The sequence below is a fragment of the Vanacampus margaritifer genome, chromosome 14, assembly GCF_051991255.1.
Source record: "Vanacampus margaritifer isolate UIUO_Vmar chromosome 14, RoL_Vmar_1.0, whole genome shotgun sequence".
Taxonomy (NCBI): domain Eukaryota; kingdom Metazoa; phylum Chordata; class Actinopteri; order Syngnathiformes; family Syngnathidae; genus Vanacampus; species Vanacampus margaritifer.
This window is the reverse complement of record NC_135445.1, coordinates 245408-269900: the sequence shown is the minus strand read 5'-3', so window position 1 is coordinate 269900 and position 24493 is coordinate 245408. Positions and strand designations below refer to the sequence as shown.

The window sequence follows — 24493 nt, the reverse complement described above, 5'->3', positions numbered from 1 at the left end:
CCGATTTAACACGCGAGCGACGCTTTTTAGCAGATGAGGTTCCGGCAACACGTCGGAGCGAACATTTCTTTTTCTTTTTCTTTTTCTTCCCTTCCTGGAAGAAGCAGCGACCGAAAGGCCAACCGTCGACGCGTACTTGGATCGGCACGACGTCCAAAGTTGCATTTGCTGGCGGTCTCGCGCTCAAGCTAACGGACGTCACGAGCTCCGGCGCGAGATCCGCAGTGTCATGTTGTCACGTGGCAACTTGTGACCGCCGGTCGGCGCGCGTGTCTGTTTGCAAAACAACCGATCCCATGGGGTCACCGTCCGTCTCACGTGGTTTCCCCAAGACCACATGACTTGCCGGCGGGCCTGTTCTAAAAATAGCTCGCCGGTGATGGGACATTGCGATCGTTGGGAAAAGGGAAGACCGGCAGAGGTTTCTAGAAATATGTTGCATATTTATTTTCAAGTATTTTGTCATTGATATTAAATGACATTAAAGCTCATTTGAGCAGCTGTTATTTCACAAGTGTGTATGTAACGGAAAGCTCGTCGCAGTAATAAGTAGCAAAGAAATAGTTCTCAAAATGACGACCTTTTGAAAAATACACGATCAGTAAAAAAAGAAAAAGAAAAAAAGCTGAATGTCTCCAAATGAGGGCTGACGCGCTAATCGGGAACAAAACAAGTGTTGGTCTTTTGGGCCGTTTTCGTACAAACGTGAGCAGCGTTTCCAAGGTCGTTTATAAGGTCACAAAAATGAAACCTTCCGATTGCTTTTGCGGGTTCGCATGCCGGTTACGTTTGCGAAGGCAAAAGTTTCAATGTGACGCCCCAAGAAGTACAGAATGCCCCCTCGTCCCGTTAGTGGGTTTACTGATTTTGTGTGTGTGTTGCAGGTGTGTGTGCTGTACTTCGCTAAGAGCGCCGAGCTCAGCGGACGGCGGGAGCAGCTTCTACAAGTGGACACACCAATCAGCAGCCAGGACCTTTGGACTCGGTTGCTAGGGCAGCACCCCAGGTGGGAATGTTTTTCTGCTGCCGCGAGTGGGCGGGGCTTGACGTGTGCGCATGCGTGCAGGCTGCGAGCGTTGCAGGGTCACGTGGTCTTGGCGGTGCGCCATCAGTACGTCGCCGTCGACGACCGGGAGCCGCTGACGCTGCGAGACGGAGACGAGGTCGCCGTGGTGCCGCCGCTGAGCGGAGGATGAGCTGGCCGCCCGTGAGCTTTTGCACTCGCAACCATCCCAGCGTGGGAACATTCACGCGCAACAGTCGAAATCGCCATAACAATCAATGACGTAATCATCATCATCGTGTCATGGCAAAAATTCGCATCATATCGTAACAACCAAAACAGGCATAAAGTCATCGCCGCGTCATAACAATCCGAACCGACATCATCATCCTGACATAACAATCCGAACTGCCAAAACAGAACAATCTGAAGTGTCATGACATATTCATTGTAACAATTACAACCACGAGAACAACCATCAAATCAATCCTAACATCATGACCATAACAATGAAGAATCTTGCAAACATTATGACAATCATAGTTGTCATAATCATCACAACAACAATAATGCCATCATCATCATCATCATAAAATAGCAATAGTAACCATCAAAACAATCTGAACCCTACAAACCAACATCTTTTTCCTAACCATCAGCAAATCGCCATAACAACAAGATCTCGGCTGCCATAACAATCACCAACGTAATAAACCGTCCGAACGCCATAACCATCCTAATGGTCATAACAATAATAAGAATCATAACAATCTTGCCCATCAAGTCACGCCTCTCTCCTCGTCACCAATACTCCCTCTCAAGATGGCGGCGTCAGAGAAGGGGCGGGACATCTTCAAGCTGAGCCGCGATTGGCTGTCTGTGGAGGAAGCGGTGGCGGCCGTCGGCAGCGCGTCCTGTGGCGCCATTTCTCTCTTTATAGGTGCTTGTGACATCACTTCCTGTTTGCCGAGACGTACGAAGCTAAGATTTGCCGCCTGCCGTGCCGCAGGTACCACGCGCGAGGACCAGTCGGCCGGCCGGAAGGTGATTGGTCTGGAGTACGAGGCGTACGAGGCCATGGTCACATCGGAGCTGGCGGAGCTGTGCCGCGACGTGCGAGCGCGCTGGCCCGACGTCGCGCACATCTGCGTGCACCACCGCCTCGGGTCGCTCATCACGCTAACTGCGCTAATGGCGCCGAGCGCCCGCGCTAACCCGAGCGCTCGTCCCTTCCTCAGGTGGGTTCCGGTGGGCGAGGCCAGCGTGGTGGCGGCCGTCTCGTCGCCTCACCGCCAGCAAGGCCAGCGGGCCGTCGCGCACCTGCTGGACGGGCTGAAGGCCAAAGTGCCCGTGTGGAAGAAGGTCAGGATTGGTCGCCGGCCATGTGCACTCGCTCGCCTCGCTCACCGCCGTCTGCTCCGCAGGAAGTGTACGAGGACCGCGGGGCCAGCTGGAAGGAGAACGCCGAGTGTGCCTGGGCCAGTTGCCATGGAAACGCTGCCGCGCTTAACCACTGATTGGTCAATAAATGCCACAAAGCTGAGAGGGCGTCCGTGTGTGTCATTTTAGGAGACCAGTCCATATTTGTTGTGACATTGACTGGCGACCAGTCCTTTTCTCTCTCTTTTTTTAATCTCTCTCTCCCTCGCTGTCCGATATAGATGGTGACGCTGTAACGATACATGCAGTGGACTGGTCGCCGGTCCATGTCATAATTGTCCAGGACGACCAATTACATGCCCCAAATCAAATCCAATTTTTGTCCAAGTGGGAGTGGTGAAAAACATCCGGCGATTACTATTCATCGTTTATTAAGTTCAAAACGATTAATTGCTAAAAAAAAATAAAATAATAATGCTAGGGGCAAGCCTGCGATTGCATCAACACTAACGTCGAGGCCTACAAGATTGGTCTGCAAACAGTCAAGTTTGCTCTTTGCGAGGCTCTTGTGACTCCAAACAGTCAACGTGACTAACTGACAACAATGTTTTCAGCCAAAGGAAAATAACACAAGTTGTCAGTAAAAGTGGCAACGTAAGATGGCCGTCCTCGGACGACTTTTGACAGCCCGGTGACCGACAGTGAAAAGTCGATGTCGGACGTCACTCGACTTTCTTCGGCCTTCTTCGGCTCCTTCCGATCTCTCTCATTTCTTTCTTTTTCCCTTTCCGGCGTATGCGCCGAAGAAGAACGACTCCAAGGCAGCGCGATCACGATGTGACGCTACTTCCGTCCTCCGTCCGTCCAATTGCGGTTGACGCTGACCGGAAGCGCCCTCGTCTCGTCAGTGTCGCCCCCAAGCCCCGCCCCCTATCCCTCCCCCGCGCAGGTCAGCTGACCCGCGGCCGGTCTGCTGACTTTCAAACGGCTCGGGCTCGTCCATCACCACCGCGACCGGGAAGAGCGGTTCGCCTCGACGTGCTGCTTCTGCGGGGGTGGGTTCGGATCTCCAGGCGGCGGTTTTGGTGTCGAGCGGATTTCTAGACTGGATCTCTCGCCGGATCCTTGAGCGCCTCCAGCCGAGCTCGGCGCACTTTGCCCGGGGCGGGACCCCCCCGTCTCCTGCTCCCGGCGGCGGTCGGTCGGTCGGCCGGCCGTCCGTCCGTCCGTCCGTCCGTCCGGCCGGCGTGCCTCCCTCCCCCGCCTCCCGCGGAGCACCATGGCCCTGGCGGAGGTCGCCATGCAGGGCCTGGCCGTGTTCGGCTTGCTGCTGTTCGTCGTGCTGTGGCTGATGCACTTCATGTCCATCATTTACGTGTGAGTTAGCCGCTTTAGTTTTAGCTTTAGCTTAGCTTAGCTTAGCTTAGCTTAGCCTGGCCTGTCAGCGCTACTGGCAGGAGCTTCCTGCTGGTCCGGCTGAAGGTTCTCAGTCCTGGTCATACGCGAGTCAACTAGAAGAATATTGGATCAAATTGACGTCAAGTGTCATCGCTTGAGTGTTTTCGAATGGGCGTATGCTAGCTAGCCGACTTTTTCATGTTTCTTGTTTAAATAAAACTTTATTGAACACCAGTAATTACATTGGCGTTGTTAGGCTGCTTTTGAGGGGGCTGAAACCTCCTTCGAAATGATTTGAACAACCCAACATCATTTGGTCAACTGCTTGCATCAAACAAATATATTAAATATAACAAGTTGGCCTTGAATTGAGACGCCCGAGTTCCCGCGGGGCTGGTTTGATGGCGAGCGTGTGTGGTGGCGCTCCTGGCCTGAAGATGGCGCTGCAAGGCCATCCTGGAGCTTCTGAGCGAGCTCTTCGCCAGCGTTCGCGTCGCTTGGCGCCAATCGAGGCCGTTGTTGAGACCTTGGCCGCCATTTTGGAGTGTTTTTGTGCTTCACGCTGGTCGCTAGCCGCGCGCACTCCTGATGTTTGTTGCTTGCGTCGTAAAAATCGAAAATGTCGCCGATTATTTTGGTGGTGACGAGCGGTTGAATTTTCTTTTCTTTACTTTTTGACGATTGATCATTTTTAAGACTGTGACGGAAACGCGAGACATTCCGGTTGCGCAAAACTTTATTGAAAATGGCCATTTACAAGAAAACAAAAACCAGAGCATTCGGAGGAGCCGAAACAAAACATTGAAAAGCATCGAACAAGTTGAAGCCGTTTCGATGTCGTGAGCAGGTTTTGCTTGAAAGATGACAAAAAACACTTTTTTTGTTTCCATTTAGCGAGAATTCGTCTTAAGCAGTTTTATTTGTTTGACTTGCTGTTGTAGGTGCAACAATTCATTGATTAATTGACAAACAAGTGATGATCAAAGGAATTGATTTGTAATGATTTGTAGACCTTGTTTAGCAGTTTTTCATTTTTTCCGTCGTCCATGAAATCCGACTGATGACGAACGCTTGCGCTTTTGTTTTGCTGCTTCGGCTCTGAAAACAATTAGCCAACATTTTTGCTGATTTTCTGACAAGCCAAAAACCATGTTGTGATTTGGAATCTCTTTTTTTTTTCCTGATTCATTGATTAATCATTTAATCCTAAAATGATCAATGATTAGGACAATTGTTTGTTTAAATTCATTTTTTGAATGCCGGAGAAAACAAATGTCGGATGTCCGGCGCGTGAAGCGAGGCGGCCGCCGTCACGTCGCACGCACGCAGCGTGACACAATGACTTCCCGCTATGTGTCCTCCAAGCGACCCGTGACCCCGTCTGTCCGTCCGCAGGCGCCTGCGTCTGCACAAGAAGAGGTCGGAGGTCAAGCAGGCGGCGGGCGTGTCCCTGCTCAAGCCGCTCAAGGGCGTCGACCCCAACCTCATCTCCAACCTGGAGACCTTCTTCACCATGGACTACCCCAAGGTAGCCGACCTGTGACCTGCTGCGTGTGCGTGCGGTGCCTAACCTTGTGCGTGTGCGTGTGCGTGTGCGTGTGCGTGTGCGTGTGCGTGCAGTACGAGGTGCTGATGTGCGTTCAGGACCAGGACGACCCGGCCGTCGACGTTTGTAAGAAACTGCTGGGAAAATATCCCAACGTGGACGCTCGGCTTTTTGTCGGTAAGTCCACTTTGTGCAGGCTCACGTTCAAACGCTCGGGGTCCACTCACACATCGGTACTCTCTCACATCATCCCCTTTTTCTTATTCGCCCGCCACACACTCTCACAGATGCTTTTTCTCACACATCCCTTCACTCACAGTCACTTTCCCGTGCACTTTTTCTCTCGCTCTCACACGGACACTCACACACTCGTCCGTTTGCTCTCTCAAAAACTCACATTTTCCCACATCGCACTCACGCGCTCTCTCGTCTCCGGCAGGTGGCAAGAAGGTGGGCATCAACCCCAAGATCAACAACCTGATGCCAGGCTACGAGGGCGCCAAGTACGGCCTGGTGTGGATCTGCGACAGCGGCATCCGAGGTTGCCCGCCAACATCTCGTCATCTCATCCCGGCGGCCAACGTGCTAACGCTAATGCTAACCGTGTGTGTGTGTGCGCACTGCAGTGAAAGCGGACACGCTGACTGATCTGACCAATCAGATGACTGAGAAGGTCGGCCTGGTGCACGGCTTGCCGTACGTCGCCGACCGCCAGGGCTTCGCCGCCACGCTGGAGCAGGTGAGGCTGACGAGCGCCAGGCTAACTGGTCTGAAGCTAACAGAGCGGCTGCGGATAACTAGCGTGAGGATCGCTAGAACTAGATGCTAGCTCGCGTGGCTGAATATTGTGATGCTAACTAGCGTGAGGCTAACGCAGCAGGCGAAGCTAGCTAGAAGGAGGAGAGTAGCCTGTGAGGATAAGTCGGACGAGGCTAATTAGCATGAAGCTAACACAATCCGTGAGGCTAAGTAGCACAAGGCTAACGAACACCAGGATAACAACACAGGCGAGTCTCATTTGTGCCACGCTAACTCACGCGAGCGAGGCTGCTTGCGACGAGGCTGCTTACGACGAGGCTAACTCGCGGCCGGCTAACGGAAGGCAACTTTGCCGGCAGGTCTACTTTGGGACGTCGCACCCTCGCTCGTACATTTCTGCCAACGTGATGGGCATCAAGTGCGTGACGGGCATGTCGTGTCTGATGCGCAAGGACGTCCTGGACCAGGCCGGCGGCCTGGTGGCGTTTGCGCAGTACATCGCCGAAGATTACTTCATGGCCAAGGCCATCGCCGACAGGTGACCACACACTTTGGGGGCCAATGTGCCGATATTCCGCTTGGCGTTGACCCCAACAGCTCCAACCCGCTTCCAGGAAGCGGCGGGTGGCGGCAAAAACGCTCGCACAATGCCACCACATTTAGCATTAGCGATTAGCAACGTGTCCTTCTGACTTTCTCAAAGTTCAATGCCAGACCGCTTCCGCCATTTGCAGTCTTGACTTTCCAAACACTCAAAGCAAATGGCTGAAGCGTTCCATGTGACATCATGTGCACTGCTTGTGGGCGGGGCCGTCCACTGTGGAAGCTCACCGATTGGTCGTCCGCAGAGGTTGGAAGTTCTCCATGGCGACGCAGGTGGCCTTGCAGAATTCCGGATCCTACTCCATCGGCCAGTTCCAGTCCCGCTTGATCAGGTGAACGCCGCGATGACGATGACGATGATGATGATGATGATGATGACGATGACGACGACGAAGACAAGACGACGGCAATGATGATGATGATGATGACGACGACGACAACGATGACAACGACGACAACAATGACGATGATGATGATGATGAAGACAATGACGAAGATGACGACGACAAAGACAACAATGACGATGATGACAATGACGAAGACGACGACGATGATGATGATGACGACGACGACGACGACGACGACAACAAAGACGACGACGATGATGATGATGACGACGACAAAGACAACAAAGACGACGATGATGATGATGACGATGACGAAGAGCTTTCCCTCCCTCGTCGGCAGGTGGACCAAACTGCGCATCAACATGCTTCCCGGCACCGTGCTGGAACCCGTCTCCGAGTGCTTCCTGGCCAGCCTCATCATTGGCTGGGCCGCTCATTACGTATTCAGGTCAGCAGCCAATCACGGGCGACGCCTTCTTTGACGTCGCTCCGAATTCGCCGCCCAAAAAACCCAACACAGACTCTTCAAAGTACAAAAGCAAACGTCGCTTACTGTTAATTGTTGCACAATTTTTCAATGAGGTTTCAGTTTTGTTGTTTAACGCGTTTGCTGGCGCATTCCGAAGGTTTCGATTCAACCTCTGAACTGAAGAGAATGCTTGAAGCAGCGCTAGTTAAGACAGAAAACGGCCAGCAGGTGGCAACAGAGTAGAAGCAATCAACCGGGGCCATGTTGAAAAAAAGCTCTCTTTTTTTGCCCCGAGTGTTTTCAACAGACGTGTGAATAATGATGAAACTTGGCTATATGCTAATGCTAATTGCTGCAAAACGGAAACAGATGCAAATGTACTTTTTTTCTTCTGCTGAAAGAAGAGACGCTAAAATGTTTCTTTTGTTGCGTTCCATGTTTCGATAGCAATACAACACAATATTATGTGGGCCTCGCAAAACCAGTCAAACAGCCCGGAGCGAAGGGGCTTGCTTCAGTCAAAATGGCTGGCAGTCCATGAGTTAACTTTGCTTGTCCTTTGAAGAAGAAAAAATAAAATAATGATGTTGCACTTCACCTTTTTGCTGAAGTAGCTCAACTTGTATGCTATCAAATTAGCGTGTTAGCAAAGCGTCGCTTTTGTATTCCCGGAAATGAAGCAAATGTGTTTGTAAAGAAGTTTTCCTTTTGCAACGTCGCACGTGTGCGCAGGTGCGACATGATGGTGTTCTTCATGTGTCACTGCCTGGCGTGGTTCGTGGCCGACTACGTGCAGCTGACCGGCGTTCAGGTAGCGACTTCCCGCGCCAATCTTTGCTCAATCTTGTTGCTTGCGCAGACGATGTTATTTCCCTCTGATTGTCCCGAACGGGCCATGAGTGTCAAAGGTGCGACCACAAGCGGGTTAGCATTTGTCCCGAGAGGACAGAAAAGGCTTGGACCGCCAAGTGTTGTCGCCAACGTGTCCACCGGGGGGCGCTCTGACGACCACTTAATGGCCTTTTGAAATTGGCTTGTGAAGGTTCGAAGATGCGCGATTGGCAGATAACAGACACGAATAGTGAAAGCAGTCGTTCCAGTTCGTCCGTTCGAACCCCAAACATTTCTTCTTCTTGTTGCCTTGAAGTGGCCTGCAGGTCGAACCCACCGTCGCCACAATGGTTGATGCTTTGCATGATGGGAAAACCAAGGCAACGTCTTCCCAAATTCCAATTCGGTCGTGCCGTCGCTATCAAATATTCTTCGAATCAATCAATCGATGGATTATCCGATCGATTGCTCAACTAATTGGATTCCTTTTGAATTTGCATCACAAAAGCACGTTTGACTCGATTGCTGCTTATTTTATATTGTAAAATGTTTTTGTAACAAATGTGGCATTTCTGTTTGCACTCTTAGCAGCTTGGTTATTGTTTTCCAAAGTAAAAGGAGATGTTTGCAAATGTCGTCTTTTCACACCATAATTCGTCTTCTTTCATGAAATCTGAACATTTTCAATTCAAAAGCATTATTCAAATCGTCGTCTATTGATTTGATGATGGATTATTTGTCGATGAAGGATGAATTTTGACGGCTTTTACTACGCAGACGTCAACATGCTTTTATTTTGAAGTTTTGTGTCGACTCGTCTTCCCGATTTGGAATTCAGTTCATCTCAATGCGTTTCGAACCTGCAAAAATGAACGTTGAAGTTGTCGTCACCTCAACACGACAAAATCCAATTGATTTGCCAGCGTGAGTGGCGGCTAGCCGCTAGCCGCTAGCCGCTAAGCGGGTGCCCCATTTGGGCTGGCGGCTCCGTCGGGCTGGTCGTCACACGCACTGTGACAACTTGCACTTGTTTTCGGAAAACATTCCAAGTTGCAACAAGTTCACATGTCAACGCGATTTGGAATGTTGTCAAGTCAAATCAAGATTGACGTGACCTCTGAACTCCAAGGAGTTGTTTGAATTTCAAGGCAACTGGTGACAAATCGAATGTTTTTCTGTCGTTTTGCCGTTCAGGGCGGACGTCCGACTTTCTCCAAGCTGGACTTTGCGGTGGCCTGGTTCATCCGCGAGTCCATGGCGGTGCAGATCTTCCTGTCGGCGCTTTGGGATCCCACCATCAGCTGGCGCACCGGCCGCTACCGGCTGCGATGCGGCGGCACTGCCGAGGAGATCCTGGACGTGTAGTCGCCGCCGCCGCCGCCGCCGCAGAGACTGGCGTGTCGTTTCCCGGACTATTTGCGCTCATTTTGGTGCTAACGTCGGCGACGAAGCAGCGCGACGACGGACGCCGCCGCTCTCGCTGTCTGCGCAAACGTGAGACCCAAGCGGGAAGTGGCGCTGGCGGCCATCTTTTTCTCCTGTCACTGAAATATTCCGACCGTGACGACGGTCAAACAGTGTTATGAGCGTGCACGTGACAAAATGTCTTCTTCCTGTCTCAGTGTTATGTCCTTGCATTTCATGGCAACTAACAGGTGTGCGTTTGTGTGCGTTTGTGTGCGTTTGTGTGCGTTTGTGTGCGTTTGTGTGCGTTTGTGTGCGTTTGTGTGCGTTTGTGAGCGTGAGAGCGCGAGAGAGATTTTTTCCCGCAAAAGCGGGTGTGTTGGGAAATGGCCTCTGAGCACGCACGGCTTCCCTCGGGCCTTTTGCGAAGGTTTTTCAAAGGTGGCGTTGGGGTCCGAAAGTGGCCCCCAAAAAAAGATGGTCGCCATAAAAAGCGTGAAATGACGAGCTGCCGAAGGCTCGCCGGGACTTATGGGATGTTTGCTGACGGGCCGACGGGCCCATTCCATCAATCAGCTGTGTCAGGATCGGAACCCTCCAGGACCACAATCGGGGCCGTCCGGGCTCGTAGCAAGAATCTCATTTGGACTTGCCGCCGCTTGCGTTTGCTCGCCACGTTGTCAATTGATGACTTGTCTGCTCCCTCTCAAATGTGGGAGGAGCCTCGGCATCCAATAGCGCCACATCGGCCCCATACGACACCACACGGCCCGTCCGGCCCTGGTGCTGTCCAAACTGGGGCCCGGGGGCCATTTGCGGCCCACCCTCTGTTTGTCAGCGGCCCTCGCCGTTTTCTCCAAATGACGTTTGGCCCGCAAGCTTCGTTAAACAAACCCCAAAAAGTTTATGAGGCGTGAAGAGGGAAGCGGCTAACAAAATAGGCGAGGCTGTCGAATAAAGTGCTTCAGAGACACTCCAGCTTTTCTAGATGTGCAAACATACAAATCAATTATTGACAAGTAAAAACGCTTCATAAAAAGAATTCAAATTTAGAAAAGAAACATTTTTAGCTTGTGTGCTTGCAAATATGATACAAATCGTAGCTAGCAGAAAACGCGCTCATCTGTCCATAAATTGGGTTTCAATTAGGCAAGCGTGCAGTTGGATAAGAAGATGCCAAGCCAGGAGAACCAAAAAAAATGGCCGACCTCTCGTCTAAGAATTGATTTTAGGCCCAAATATAACATCTCTAACAAATGCAAATGAATGGGAGGGGAACATTTCTTTTTCTTTTCTGGAGGGGAACATGTTCTGCTTCTCCAAACGCACTTCCGGATTTCCGTTTGGGTGTCGTCGACCCCATTTCCCAATGCACCCGCTCCCACCTTCACTTTAGTATTAGGTCTTAGCATAGCATTAGCGATGAATGTAGCCGCCGGGATTTAGCTTGATGACGTCGCTTGCGATGTCGGACGAACCTGTGAGGCTGTCGTCCAATCAGACGCTGTTGTTTCATGTGTCCGCTGATCGACCAATCAGAGTGCAGCATTTTATTCACACAAGAACAATACAATTTGAACTTTTAAATGGATGCTCACTGTGTGTGTGACATGTTCTCGTTTGTTTGTTTTGTAATGTAGTTTGTTTATTGCACATATAAAGAAGCAAGAGAAAATATTGTAAAAGAAAGTTACAAAGATTTAAAAGAAGGGAACGCATATTAATGGTCAGGAGTAGGAAGAAGAAAAATGTTTTGGTTTTTTTTCTTCCTGGCTTTATTACTTTCTATTTCAATATCTTCTATAGATAGATAAATACATAGATATCAAGAGATAGAACATTTTCAAATGATTAAGGGCAGCTTCTTTTTTGTTGTCTTAAAAAGAAAAGAAAAAAGTCCTCGTCTTGAAACGTTTCCAAAATGGCCACAAGATGGCAGCCGTGTATGGCGAGTCTTCGCTGATCATTTCAAAGGGAACTTTGAACTCGCTTTTCGGTCTTTCCGGCGACAGTCAAGAGAAGTCAAACGCCATTGTGACATCTGTAATTGCATTCTGCCGTGGCGAACTGGCAAAATGAAATTCCAAATAAATCGTCATTTCGCCTGGGACCAATGACGTCACTTTTGCCATTCATGTGGATGGGATTGGTTATTACAGATATCCACTTCAGCCGCTAATATCAACTCATCAATTAGGAATATATCTGAAACGGGATTGTTGATATCTTGAACTCCGGTTTGAGATATATGCAGTGTGATTCTGCCTAGTCATAATTCCAATTCAAGATATGAATTTTCTGTTTGTCGATTGGGGCAACGTCCCTATGTTGACCATTTGAATTATTTTGTGAAGTTAACATGCGCAGTACGTGCTAACATGTTTTTGTAAAGATGGCATCAGAAATGTTTTTGTTTTTTTCCCATTGTGTCGCAAGCCTTCTTTCACTCACGACAGTACTACGTTTCCCAAAATGCTCCGCGACTATTTTAGGGCCTAAAAAAAGAAGAGGAAAAGGGGGGGCGGCAGCAGCCGGGATTCGAACCCTGAACGTTACAAATGTGAGGCGGATCAATAAAAGTCAATCGAAACACGAAATTAGTTGTTTTTTCTCTCTCTCCTTTCACCCGAGGAGTGTACCGGAAGTGAACTCTGTCCGTCGGGAAGAACTTCCGGTTGCCTTAAGTGGGTGAAAGGTGGACGAAAACTCAAGTGTCCTTTTTTTCTTGGTTTTGTTTTTCTTAGTGTTGCCGTCGTCGTTTTCTCCTGAAAGGTCATGCTTGCAAACAGCGGGTGAGTTCGCAAACGGCCTCTTTCATGTGAAATGGTTAAAAAAAAAATGTAAAAGAAAATCATCAGTCAAATGTCAAGCAACGCGTGTCTCATTGCGGATGAAATTCACATTTCGATGCTTTCTTTCGTGAGATTTTTGTGCTTCTGCTAAACGTTAGCCACGAGTTATTGGTTAGCATTAGGCTAGCATTCGGTTTGTCCTCGTCGGCTGCAGGTGAGTGACATGACACGTCCGCCCGGGACTGGTCGCCCGCACCTGTGGCCAAACCACGAACTGGTCGCTAGCTAATTGCGGGGCGCACATCGCCGGGGTGAGAAGTGAAGCCGCTGGCAGCCATCTTGCGTTGCCTTGAATCCATTGATTTCTCCGCGCCGTTCACGTTATTTTCTGTCGACGGCAAAAATGTGGCGTAAGAGTTCGTGCCAAGAAGTCTGGCAGAAGCACAACACGTCATTGCTCAGAATGTAATTCATATATATTTTTGCTCGATGAAAGTGTCATTGCACATTCTCTCCAGGAGGTGGCAGCGGCCCTCACATTGTCGGCAAGTGTCGTAAATCCTCTGCAGAGGTGACTTTATTGACAAATGATACCATTGACAGTCATGGTGGAGATGTTATTTTGGTGGCGGGCAGCACATATTTCCCTTCCTCCTGCGGGGGGCGTAACCAAAAGAAATTGAGAAGCAGCGACCTGAGCCTAAAGAGCAGGAAGGACTTTCATTTTGGTTGCTTTCACGGGCTCAACGTGTTTTGGCAGCGTTTGGCGCGGGGGATGATAGAAAGTCCTCCGTGTTGTTTTCAGGAAGTTGGCGGGCCGCACGCTCTTCATCACGGGCGCCAGTCGCGGCATCGGCAAGGCCATTGCCCTGAAAGCCGCCAGAGACGGCGCCAACGTGGTCATCGCCGCCAAGACGGCGCAACCTCACCCCAAGCTCCCCGGAACCATCTACAGCGCCGCGCAGGAGGGTGCGTGCTAACGTGCTAACATGCTAACCAACGCGTACGTGACCTTTGTGTTTTGCTCTTCCAGTGGAGAATCTCGGTGGGAAAGCGTTGCCGTGCGTGGTCGACATCCGGGATGAGAAACAAGTGGAGGACGCCGTTCAGAAAGCCATCGACAAGTTTGGAGGTTGAGATCGCCAATGAACCGATTTTCACAAAATGGCCAAAACTTCATCATCTTCCTCATCTTGATCAGGCATCGACATCTTGGTGAACAACGCCAGCGCCATCAACCTGACGGGAACCTTGGAAACGCCCATGAAGAAGGTGGACCTCATGCTGGGAATCAACCTGAGAGGAACATACATGACGTAGGAAGCAGCACGCACGCACGCACGCACGCACGCACGCACGCACGCACGCACGCACGCACGCCGGCGTTACAACACGTTTGGATTTCTCAACATCATCACTTGAGATTTGCTTTGACTTTGCTTGACGACGTTTTCACATTTGGTTTTGGTCCGTTTGACGATTAGCCATCTATATTTTTGAGGCCAAAAAACCAAATGAAGGGCGGCCGCGTGAACGTTGACAGCGACAAACAACATGGCCGCCCGTCTTCTTGCCTGCCTGCAGTTGACGCTTTCCTCCGTTTTGTTACGCGAGTGCGTTTTGGTGATTCCGGCGGGATTCGCTCTCACGCTGATTTTGCATTTCCATGAAACCTACGTACATTTAGTTTTTGTTTTTCAAACACTCGCTTCCATTTGATCAATTTTCGTCGTCATGATTTCATCCTATCCCAAAGCTCGTCACGCGCACACGCGTGACACGGTGCGACGTAACACGGTGCGACGTAACGTGTGCGCGTGTGTGTCGCAGGTCCAAGTTGGTGATTCCGCACCTGCTCAAGAGTTCGTCTCCGCACATCCTCAACTTGTCGCCGCCTCTCAACCTCAATCCCGTCTGGTTCAAGAACCACACCGGTAACCATGGCAACCCACGCACAGCAAGTACCCGCGGCGGCCAACACGCGTAACCGTAGCGACCGTGCACACGGTAGCAAGCCACATGCGCCTGCTAACTGACACATAACTGGTAACCATGGCAACACACACCAGCATTGAGACCAAGAAAAGGGTAACCGTGGCAACCATAGCGACCGCTCAACCATGGCAGTGAAGCGCAAGTTCTCGTAGCGAGCTCCACGTCACCATAGCAACAGCCTCAAGCGCCGCTTGACGATGTCACGTGTCGCCTTCAGCCTACACCATGGCCAAGTACGGCATGTCCATGTGCGTCCTGGGGATGGCCGAGGAGTTCAGAGGTCAAATCGCCGTCAACGCCCTTTGGCCGAGAACCGGTGAGTGACTTGCGGCCAATGCTAACGCGCCAAGTGCTAACAGGCGGCGTGTGCTCGTAGCCATCCAGACGGCGGCCATGGACATGCTGGGCGGCGAGGGCGTGGGCAAGCAGTGTCGTACGGCCGACATCATGGCGGACGCCGCCTACGCCATCCTCTCGCGGCCAAAAACCTTCACGGGTCACTTCCTGGTGGATGAGGACGTTCTGAGGGAGCAGGGCGTGCACGACATGGATCAGTACGCCGTCCAGCCAGGTGACACGCTGGCGCGCTCACCCGTGCGCACCGGCGCACTCCGGTCTCACGCTGCGCTCCGATTGGTCCGCAGGTCACCCGCTCCTGCCAGACTTCTTCCTGGACCAAGCCCCGGAGGCGCTGGCCCAGCAGATGGAGCAGCACGGTAAAGCGCTTTCCAAAAATGGCCAGCAATCGGCGGACGATCGGCAGCCTGACGCCGTCTTTCCTTGCTAGGGGCCACGCCCGCCTTCAAGCCGCCGCCCTCGTCGTCTCCCGGCGGCCCCATCGAAAGCACCTTTGAGGTGATCCGAGGCGTCCTCAGCGAGGAACTGGTCAAGTCCACCAAGGCGCTCTACCAGTTTGACCTCTCGGGTGAGCTGGAGGTCGGACGCCGACGCCCGCTCAAAAGAGGGGGGCGTGTCCCTCACCCGCGTTCTGTCTGCCGGCAGGAGAACACGCCGGCGTTTGGTTCCTGGACTTGAAAAACGGCACCGGCGGCGCGGGGCGGGGCCAGCCGGACGCCGATCCCGACGTGGTCATGACCATGGACTCGAGCGACTTCAGCAAAATGTTTGCAGGTGAGCGTTTCCGTGGCGACCGATGACTCAATCCATCCGGCCGGTTGCTCCGCTCCGACGCCGGACCGCCTCCGTTACCGTGCCGCGGCGGCATTCACCGGGCATCCACGTCAATCACAGGCCGTAAACCTAACCTACCTGGTTTCCGAGGCGTTAGTGTGTGCCGTTTGAACCCGTTACCATAGGCATCGACGGCCACGCGTACGGCGCTCATGGCCGCTTCTATAGCAACGCGTTGCCGGGTCAGCCTGTTTGCGCGTTGATCCGTTTCCACGGTAACGTGCTCCCACGTGCGCGCAGGCAAGCTGAAGCCCACGTTGGCGTTCATGTCGGGGAAGCTTCGCATCAAAGGCGACATGACGCTCGCCATCAAGCTGGAGAAGATGATGGGCCGCATGGCCAAGCTGTGATGTCATCAGGTAAAGGTGATGTCATCACCTTAATAAACGTCAACACAAAAACTTTTTTGCCTTGTTTATTGAGGATGTGAGCCCCGCCCCCGCATGGCGTGGGCTCGTGCAAGCAAAACTAAAGTCCACCCGAGGCGTCCGAGTGTGGATGGCAGAGGGGGAGGGGCCAGGCAGGCAGGGGGAGGGGCTAGGCATCGTCCGTGCCGTTGTCGCCGCCCGGAGCGGGGCCGTCTCGTCTGGGCGGCATCCGCTCGTTGATGCGGTCCAGGCCTCGCGCCTCCTCGAAACTTTGGATCCTGTGCGGCGGCTTGAAGTCGTCGTCGTCGCCGCCTGCCGGGAAGGAGCGAGACGCGCCCACGTCAGGCAACTCTGGCAAATGTGGCAGCTTTTGCCGTCTGCCGGCAAAATTAGCGACGCGCTTACCTCGAGCTCCCTCCGCCTCCTCCGCGGCTGCGGCCAGAAAGACGAGTCAAAGGTCAGACGCGGCAAAATGCTATCGGCGTGTTATGCTAAATCTCACCGCTCTGCAGCGTGCGCCGTCCTCCCGACAACACGCCGAGCGGCAGCGTTCCAGACGGCGTTAACCCTTTCAGCTGCAGCACGCTTTCGTTCTCCTCTCTACGCACACGCACACGCACACGCACACGCTCGTTAAGGGGGCCAATCGGGTGCGAGCTCGCCATCCTTTTTTCCAGCGGACTAACCTGAGCACGGAGAAGACGCGCGCCATCTTCCCGATGGCGCGGATCTTGTTCCTGATGACTTCCTTCCGGACGGCGGGGGCGCCGCCTGCAACAGGAAGCGGTCGCGCTCTTAGTTTTAGACGCGGTTCAGAGGTCACGGCGACTTGCCAACGTCACCTTCTCCCGCGTCGTCGGCGTCCGTCATGAGCTCGTCGTCGGAGCAGATGTTTAACACGTTGACCAGCATCTCCGTCACTGCGGACGCCACGCGGAGGTCGGAGGTCGGGGGGCGGAGACAAGTGCAAACGTGAGCTGACGCTATCTGATCTACGACGCCACACGTGTTAAGCGCCGACGCGATCTGACCTTTCTCTCCCACGAAGGGCAGCGACCACGTGAAGACGTCCATGAAGTTGGGCAGCCAATAAGGATGCGGCGAGCAGTTGAACTGACGGATGTTCATCACGTTGTTCTCGTACTTCAACACCGCCGCTGACACACACAAACGCGCTCTTCATCATCATCATCATCATCATCATCATCATCATCAACATGGGGACTGACAGACAAAACATTTCAGGGGGCGCATCACTTCCATCTTATAAACTAAAGCAAAGCGAATCCAAAACAAAAAGTCCAATGGAAGACTTGAATGGAGGCAGAGCGCCATCTAGTGGACAAACGGCGCTAGTGTTAATTGTAGCCGCCATTTTTCAATGTAGTCCCGTTTTAGTCACGCTTTGTAGTTTTGATCTCAATGAGTCAACCTCATTGTGTTTTTATTCCGGCCATTTTTAATTGACTATAAATCGAGCATTTTTATTCGTCTAGTTTTAGTCAACAAAAACTGTCGACGATCCCTGAATATACGCTATATATATATTTATTTATTTTTTTGGGAACATTTGGGATCTAAAAGTATTCCACGGGAAATTTTCCCCCCAGAAAAACAAGTTGACCTCCAATTCCAGCGACTTCATGCGAGCGCGCTCGTTAGCCGGCGTTACCTTTGTTGTTGTACACGTCCAAGTAGTTTGGAGCGGAGAAGATGGTGATGAGGGACGGGAAACCCGTCGTCTGAGTCTTCCGGTACATGCGGTAACTGAAAGACACGCGTTAACATGCGACGACGCGCGTTAACATGCGACGACGCGCGTTAACATGCGACGACGCGCGTTAACATGCGACGACGCGCGTGTCGCCTGCCGTGCGTGTGCGCGCGCTCACCCGGCATCCTGCGCCTCGTGCGCTCGTATGATTGACAGCAGGTTGTTGTTGATCAGGAAGTCGCAGACGGCGGCGTAGCTGCGCACAAAAACAAATGAAGCCCCGCCCACCCGCCGCGCCGCCATCGGCGTCGTTACCTGTAGAAGTAGGAGCAGCCCCTCACGCTGTTGTGGCTGAAGTGGTCCTGGTTCTTCTCGGCGCCGTAGTCCTCGCCGGGGTCGGACCACAGCAGGTCGCACATGGGCCCGAAGGCCGGCGGCTCCTTGAAGCGCTCCAGCTGCGCACAAAGAGGCGTTACGGCGAGCGGGCCCCCGGGGGGGGGGGGCGGGTCACGCGCGCCGACCTTGCGGATGTCGTCCAGGCTGCTGATCTCGGGACTGAGGCCGCCGTGGACGCACAAGAACTGCTGGTTGAGCAGCGCCGCCAGAGGGAGGCAGTCAAAGGCGTCCATGCACGCCTCGTACACGCGGTCCGAATACTTCATCTTGCCTGCGTCACGCACACACAAACGCCTTCCGTCACACTTTACAATGCAATGCAGATGTTTGAAATGTGCCAAACAAAGCGACAAATCCTGCCAAGGACACTTTTTGCAAAAACAAAAGCTCATTTTCGGTTGCTGCTAAAAAGACGACTTGAGAAGAAAGACAAGAAAAAATGGACTTTGTTTGGGTGATTAGCAGCAAATTGAGTCTTATTTGGATTCAACACAGAAGATGAAAGACGACAGAAATCTGTCAACAATTCCTGTTGTGCTGAAATCACAGGATTTGGACTCGTTTCAATTGAAAAATGGCTCCAAACCACAACTTGGTTCCTGAAACACTTTTCAAAAAACTTAAGAAGAAAAGAAAAAAGTGTCTTTGTAAGCTTGTCATTTCGAGAGGAAAACACAACAAAATATGCAACAAAGACAAAGTAAGGGCAAAAAACAGCCAAGAAAACGCATGCTTTGGACTTTGGACTTTGGACTTCGGACTTCGGACTTTGGACTCACACTCTTGCTTAAAGGTGAAGTACTCGGTGAGGTGCCGACACTCGTGGTTGCCTCGCAGCAGGAAGAGCGTGTCGGGATGTCGGATCTTCAGCGTCCACAGGAACAACACGCACTGGCGAGAGAGCACGAGCCGCCGTCACGTGACAGGAAGTGCGCGCACGCCGAGCCAGCGCTCACCTCCATGCTGAAGTAGCCCCTGTCCACGTAGTCGCCCAGGAACAGGTAGCGGGTGCTGCCGGGGGGGCCGCCCACCTCGAAGAGCTTCATCAGGTCGAAGAACTGACCGTGCACGTCGCCGCACACTAAACGCGCACGCACGCGTTCCGTACGGATGATGTGATTGATTTCGGCAGGCCTGGCTACGATCGCGGCAAAGAAGAAGCGGCAAATGTGAAGCGGCGCGCGTACCTGTGACGGGCGCGTCCACGTCCAGCATGCACTTCTCCTGTCGCAAGATGGCGGCGCCCTCGTTGATGATGCGCAGGGCCGCCTCCTCCTCCAGCCGGCCTTCCTTCAGCAGGTGCGCCTTCAGCACGTCCACGCTGGGACGTCCGTCCACGTACAGCTCTGACACCGACAGACGCGTGCCCGGGGGGTACGGCACCGCTGCAGGCGCACACGCACGCCAATTGCAAGTTGAGTCCAAATGTAGTTCACACGAACAGCACAACATGTCATTTGACGGAATTTGATGTATGAGTTGAGCAACGCGTCAATTGGTCAAATGTTGCGTTGCGCAACATTTAAAAAGAAAAAATATCTCCACAAACGTGACATTTATTCAGTCGCCGTCCACGTTACATGAAGCTGCGATTGCCGCCATTTTTGTCTTTTAGTGTAAGACTGCGAGCTCCTGCTTTTTCACGCTCTTCTTTTCCAAATCGCCAAATTTCCTGGCAAATAGCGTGCATCATTGGACTGAGCATAAGAAAGCAAAGCAATTCCTTCCAGTTGCGCTTTTGGGGCTTGTCGATGCTCCTCCCTAAAATGCAGATGATAAATATATAGGCCGCCTACTTAAAAACACCAACAAGTGTTTACAAAGATTGAAAAGGAAAACGGAGTCGGGAAGGAATTGTTTCATTTAAGTTTGGCCGAATACTGAAGTCCAACTTATCAGGTGATCACGTTCAAACTTCACCTGCTAAGTTTGTCATCACACAACATAATCATTTATTGTGACATAACAAGAAAGTGAACGCCCACTAAATTTGAGCGACTGTATCGATGCAAGGCGTGTCAGACGATGTCGGTGACGCCATCACAGTGCGCGTAAAATGGGCGTAGAGTCCAGCTAGCAGCTAGGCTACACGACAAATCGTCCAAGGAGGAAAAGTGCGCCGGTTACCTTTGACGGGCCGTTCCGTGGTGGACATTTTGTGCTCTTTGGCCGACATTTTGCGCCCAAACAAATCAAGATGTCTCCGGAGCGGGCGTCCAGGCTAGCTGAGGAGCTAGCCGAGAAGCTAGCCGCGCTAGCCGTGCGTCCGCGCGTCTCGCCGCACTTTGACGCCGCGAACTGGCGAGGCGAGGCGGGCCGGGCCGGGCTGGGCCGGAGGTCAGCCGGAGTCCGAGGGGGCCCGCGGGGGTCCGGCGCCCGATTGAATCGATGACTTCCTGGTGTTTGCGGCGGGGAGCGCGCACTGCAAGCAGACCAAAGGAGGAGCGGCTCGGACGCGCGTGCGCACTGTCTGTCTGAGAGACGATGAACAGTCGCTCCGCGTTTGATCGCTTTGGTCTGAACGTCCTCCCACACGCCGGGGGGCAGCCATCTTGCGTTGCCACCGTGACTGACAACTTGTGTTATTTTGTTGATTTCAATTTTTGTCTGTAAACACTGTCATCAGTGCGTGTTTCATACGTGAATCCTTGGATGGAGCTCTCAAAGAAGCAGCCAACCATACTATTATCTATAGTACCTTGGTATTGTGAACTGAATGCTGACTTGTAGAACACTTTCCAGCCAATTGTTTTTCTGACGGACTCTCATTTTGTTTCATGCTTCTGATATCATGATGCAGGCCATCTTTGAGTAGCACTTGCCGATATACCTTTCGAAGAGAGCGTTTATATACAGTGATAAGAGAAAAGTTATCATCACAATCTAACCAATGAAACGTGCATGTAGCATTTCGGACTTATTGGTGTCACATTTTGCTCCTTGGCAGGAAATTCAAGAAGGCAAGTGTGTCCCGAATATGACGTCACAATTGAGGTAAGTCCGGGGAGCCACATTAGAGCTAAACTCGTTCAGCCACAAAAAAAGGTTCGCCAAATATGTGCTAACTTTTAGATACTGGATCGTAGATGCAACTCAATTGACCTTTCAGCTACTTCAACTGGCAATAGCCAGATTGATTTTGTGATTGACTCGAGGGAGTTCTTCACAATATCGATCTGGGATTGCTCCGCGGTGATTTGCTCGGGAAAGGCGGGACATTCTGTACAATACTTCGAGCTGATTGGCCGATGTGGCATCTTGTAAACGTTTGTTTGGACCAATCACGTCCACGTGTGAAGCTGGTTGACTCCAGAAACACGCATATTGTCAATGCGTACATTGAGAAGCTGTTGTATCAAAAACAATAACCTTCCCCATCAATGAGTTCGGATATGTTTATATTTGACTATTAAGAGTCCTTTTCCCCTTTGTATAACGCTCCTTCGATTTGGTTGACTTCCCATGCAATTATTGGAGTGGGAAGTACCCCCAATCCACGACAGACCATTTTTTCACGTTTGGTAATGAAGTCAAAAAATGGATGAAATGTATTTGACATTCCACAAACAAGAAAGCAAGTCAAACTTTATAGTATATTTTGAAGACGTTTCTTTTACTGTGTATTTGTCTCCCCCTGGCCGTCATACTGTTTTTATTATTTGTTCAATTAAAAAATATATATATATATTTTGGAAAAAGATCATGATGATAGTGCGCTCCTCATGCCTGTAATATTCTGCCGTGTCACGTTATGACGCTGTGGTGTCATAGCTGGCGAAATACTGACACTGGCTAACTTCCATGGTTTGTGTTTTTTACATCCGGCACGCTTGATGCTGCAACCGCATTTTTTGTTGTTTTAAGTGACAATTGACAATAAATGTGGAAACGTTACGTTAAATTTTCTGAGAGTAGCTCCCAGCTAATAACGAGCCAATTGACAATTCCCGGTTAAAATGGCGCCGACTGATACGCATCGGACTTTTGATTTGTGAGGATATTTGGATTTGAAAACGTGATGTCCTTCATCAGCGCCAGAGCGGCTAGCTTCCAATCGCTAGCAGGACACAACACAAACCGGTTAAAGCGGGTTTGGCGCTGGTCAACTGTCACCCAAGATAGCATGTAGCATTCGCTCAACTAATTACATAACCTGACTTTGCAACGAAGTTTGTGGTGAGAATTGATTTGCAGCAAAACTGACTATTTTTCAAAATGGCCTCTGCCTAAAGAGTAAGTTGGCATCAAGCTAACACCAAGAGTGATGCTAATGCTAAGGTCAGCACATTCTCCCGAGACCAAAGTGGAGGCAAACGTATGGAGCCATTTTATTTGCACGCCATCATCAAACGGTTCCCAAGATGGAAAGTAAAGCAGCGGAAGGAGGAAGTGCGATGAGGTCACGGAGGTGTGCCCGTGGGGAGCTGGCGGGCCACCAGTTTGTAGTGGGCGCCGCACGACGGGCAGCGCTGGCCCTCGCCCTGGTGCAGCCAGAACCAAACCACGGCCGTGTTGTCCTCCTCGCCTGCGCACACAAACAAAAACGGCAAATCTCATCAACAGGAAAGTATTCACACAACTGCGATATTGTTTGCCGTAGCAAAGCTAGCTTCAAGCTCAAGTACGTTTCTAGTGGACGCATTTGTGACTTACACACGCATCCGACGATCCTCTTGTTGTTGATGGAGGGCACCAGGTGAGGGTCCTCTTTGGAACCCGTGTAGATCTTGGACGGCAGCATGCTGTAAGGGTCCTGAAGCAGCACACATTCATTTTACACACGTGCCCATCGACACTGGCGCTAGCCGACAAACTGTACGCCGTCCGCAGGGTTTGGGGGTGCATGCTGGACGACATGCATCGTACCGCTTGATCAATTGCTCTTCACATAGACATATTTGCATAATCAAGTATGGCTTGTCAGTATCTGCGAACACTCCAACTTCAAATACTTGTGATGGTCGTCCTTACAATATCTCATTCGCCAATCAAGTATCTGTGCCGGTACTTACAGAGCCCTCCTTCGTGGCCTGCATGATGATCCTCTCCAGGCCGGTGGCTTGCTCCTCGTCCGTGGGGATTCCTCAAAGCACACACAATTGATTGCCGTCACTTTTGACGCAAGACCGCACAAATGCAAAATGCAGCACAAATGTAAGGCGAGCTCTCAAAGCGAACATGAACAACCAGGAACTAGAAATGACAACTTTGAAGAATACTGAAATGATAAGCATCGTTTTGACGAGACCGCTGGTCAACTTATCTTTGACGTTTGACACACAAACCTACAATGTCATCGCTGAGCAAAACGAGGTCATGCAAATAAATGCGCGACTTAATCGACAATCTTAGTGAGCACATTTGAAATACGAGATCGATGTCGGTGAATGCTTCCTTGCTACTTGCTAGTGGCGGGTTTCGAGGCGAACGCGAACCGAGCTTCGTCCTTCCTCGTCGCGGTCACCAAACAAACAAAGCTGCCTTTTCGATGGTGTCAGCTTCCGCGGCTCGGCAGTCGGCGCTCACCTCCGGCCGCCATGCTGCGGCTCAGTGTGGGGGCCAGCGGGGCCAGGACGGCCTGGCGGCGGCCCAGGAAGGGAGAAGCTCTCGCCACCCAACGCACAAGTAACCTTGCGGCCGACATTTTGATTCTGCTTGCTTGCCTGCTTGGAGGTTTTTGGAGTAGGGAGGGGGAGTCACGGCGGAGCGTAGAAGAAGAAACGGGACACGAAGAAGAAGGGTTTTTTTTGTATTGCTTTATTGAACAAACAACAAAAATCGGTATTTAAATTCATGTACGGACATTTGTGCCATTTATTCAGAACTATAATTATAATATAGAGCAGAGGTGGGCAATCTCGGTCCTCGAGGGCCGGAGTCGTGCAGGTTTTGAAGGGTTCTCACTTCCAACACAAGTTGATTCCAATCAACAGGCTCGTCATCAGCATTATGCCGATGAGCCGATCATATATCAGCTGTGTTGGAGAAGGACAACATGCAAAACCTGCAGGACTCCGGCCCTCGATGCCCACCTCATATATAGAGATTGATCATGTAAAATGAATATTTTTTTTATATATATATTTCCAGATGAACAATCATCCATCCATCTATTATACCCTGAACTGGTGAGCAATCAATATATAATAAACATCGTAAAAACAAACAAATATTTAGCTTGATCACTGTATTGCAATAAAAACAACAATGAAACGTCTTTGTCTTCCCAAAATCAAAATGAAGTCCTTGAATTTCTCTGCATACACACTCCAGTTCGCTAGGTGGCGCTCCAGCTAA

The 24493-nt window shown here is 51.3% G+C and overlaps 5 protein-coding genes across 7 annotated transcripts; 3 read left to right on the top strand and 2 right to left on the bottom strand.

The window, feature by feature from the left end:
• Positions 1–884: 884 nt before the first annotated feature.
• Positions 885–2546, top strand: LOC144063816 (molybdopterin synthase catalytic subunit). 2 transcript variants are annotated; one of them, XM_077585685.1, is made up of 6 exons: positions 885–1006; positions 1067–1207; positions 1826–1943; positions 2013–2169; positions 2242–2365; positions 2428–2546. In XM_077585685.1, the coding sequence occupies exons 2-6, from the start codon at positions 1193–1195 to the stop codon at positions 2518–2520; spliced, it is 507 nt and encodes a 168-aa protein (XP_077441811.1). In that variant the 5' UTR covers positions 885–1006; positions 1067–1192; the 3' UTR covers positions 2521–2546. The 2 variants fall into 2 exon arrangements, with proteins under 2 accessions (XP_077441811.1, XP_077441810.1); XM_077585684.1 differs by having other exon boundaries at positions 2013–2365.
• A 760-nt stretch (positions 2547–3306) lies between these two features.
• ugcg (UDP-glucose ceramide glucosyltransferase) lies at positions 3307–11331 on the top strand. 2 transcript variants are annotated; one of them, XM_077585681.1, is made up of 10 exons: positions 3309–3760; positions 5177–5309; positions 5402–5504; positions 5767–5868; positions 5954–6066; positions 6446–6624; positions 6935–7021; positions 7377–7484; positions 8238–8316; positions 9531–9842. In XM_077585681.1, the coding sequence occupies exons 1-10, from the start codon at positions 3663–3665 to the stop codon at positions 9699–9701; spliced, it is 1173 nt and encodes a 390-aa protein (XP_077441807.1). In that variant the 5' UTR covers positions 3309–3662; the 3' UTR covers positions 9702–9842. The 2 variants fall into 2 exon arrangements, with proteins under 2 accessions (XP_077441806.1, XP_077441807.1); XM_077585680.1 differs by lacking the exon at positions 8238–8316 and having other exon boundaries at positions 3307–3760; positions 9531–11331.
• Positions 11332–12368: 1037 nt separating this feature from the next.
• hsdl2 (hydroxysteroid dehydrogenase like 2) lies at positions 12369–16121 on the top strand. The gene is made up of 11 exons (XM_077585679.1): positions 12369–12532; positions 13338–13501; positions 13566–13664; positions 13734–13848; positions 14363–14466; positions 14745–14843; positions 14904–15098; positions 15172–15243; positions 15315–15452; positions 15530–15658; positions 15959–16121. Exons 1-11 carry the CDS (start codon positions 12516–12518, stop codon positions 16066–16068), a joined length of 1242 nt encoding a protein of 413 aa, XP_077441805.1. The 5' UTR covers positions 12369–12515; the 3' UTR covers positions 16069–16121.
• On the bottom strand, positions 16118–20682 carry ppp3ccb (protein phosphatase 3, catalytic subunit, gamma isozyme, b). The gene is made up of 14 exons (XM_077585678.1): positions 20324–20682; positions 19384–19581; positions 19153–19277; positions 18976–19087; positions 18322–18467; positions 18116–18255; positions 17979–18056; positions 17759–17853; positions 17118–17243; positions 16929–17006; positions 16773–16857; positions 16589–16686; positions 16492–16518; positions 16118–16398 (listed from the first exon to the last, which is right to left on the bottom strand). The coding sequence occupies exons 1-14, from the start codon at positions 20370–20372 to the stop codon at positions 16256–16258; spliced, it is 1500 nt and encodes a 499-aa protein (XP_077441804.1). The 5' UTR covers positions 20373–20682; the 3' UTR covers positions 16118–16255.
• Positions 20683–22500: 1818 nt separating this feature from the next.
• On the bottom strand, positions 22501–23890 carry cox5ba (cytochrome c oxidase subunit 5Ba). The gene is made up of 4 exons (XM_077585686.1): positions 23723–23890; positions 23209–23279; positions 22850–22949; positions 22501–22721 (listed from the first exon to the last, which is right to left on the bottom strand). The coding sequence occupies exons 1-4, from the start codon at positions 23838–23840 to the stop codon at positions 22597–22599; spliced, it is 414 nt and encodes a 137-aa protein (XP_077441812.1). The 5' UTR covers positions 23841–23890; the 3' UTR covers positions 22501–22596.
• Positions 23891–24493: the final 603 nt, after the last annotated feature.

Excerpts from the sequence above, each read along its gene's own strand:
- LOC144063816 (XM_077585684.1), top strand. Across the intron at positions 1,944-2,012 it reads CGCCATTTCTCTCTTTATAG|GTACCACGCGCGAGGACCAG; the intron begins GTGCTTGTGACA and ends GCCGTGCCGCAG. Across the intron at positions 2,366-2,427 it reads AAGTGCCCGTGTGGAAGAAG|GAAGTGTACGAGGACCGCGG; the intron begins GTCAGGATTGGT and ends TCTGCTCCGCAG.
- cox5ba (XM_077585686.1), bottom strand. The coding sequence starts at position 23,840 with ATGTCGGCCGCAAGGTTACTTGTGCGTTGGGTGGCGAGAGCTTCTCCC. Across the intron at positions 23,280-23,722 it reads CCGCAGCATGGCGGCCGGAG|GAATCCCCACGGACGAGGAG; the intron begins GTGAGCGCCGAC and ends GTGTGCTTTGAG. Across the intron at positions 22,722-22,849 it reads GAGGATCGTCGGATGCGTGT|GCGAGGAGGACAACACGGCC; the intron begins GTAAGTCACAAA and ends TTGTGTGCGCAG.
- ugcg (XM_077585680.1), top strand. The coding sequence starts at position 3,663 with ATGGCCCTGGCGGAGGTCGCCATGCAGGGCCTGGCCGTGTTCGGCTTG. Across the intron at positions 3,761-5,176 it reads TTCATGTCCATCATTTACGT|GCGCCTGCGTCTGCACAAGA; the intron begins GTGAGTTAGCCG and ends GTCCGTCCGCAG. Across the intron at positions 5,869-5,953 it reads CTGCGACAGCGGCATCCGAG|TGAAAGCGGACACGCTGACT; the intron begins GTTGCCCGCCAA and ends TGCGCACTGCAG.
- hsdl2 (XM_077585679.1), top strand. Across the intron at positions 13,502-13,565 it reads CTACAGCGCCGCGCAGGAGG|TGGAGAATCTCGGTGGGAAA; the intron begins GTGCGTGCTAAC and ends TTGCTCTTCCAG. Across the intron at positions 14,467-14,744 it reads CTGGTTCAAGAACCACACCG|CCTACACCATGGCCAAGTAC; the intron begins GTAACCATGGCA and ends TGTCGCCTTCAG.
- ppp3ccb (XM_077585678.1), bottom strand. The coding sequence starts at position 20,372 with ATGTCGGCCAAAGAGCACAAAATGTCCACCACGGAACGGCCCGTCAAA. Across the intron at positions 16,519-16,588 it reads ACGGCGCACGCTGCAGAGCG|CCGCGGAGGAGGCGGAGGGA; the intron begins GTGAGATTTAGC and ends TTCTGGCCGCAG. Across the intron at positions 16,399-16,491 it reads GGAGGCGGAGGGAGCTCGAG|GCGGCGACGACGACGACTTC; the intron begins GTAAGCGCGTCG and ends CCTTCCCGGCAG.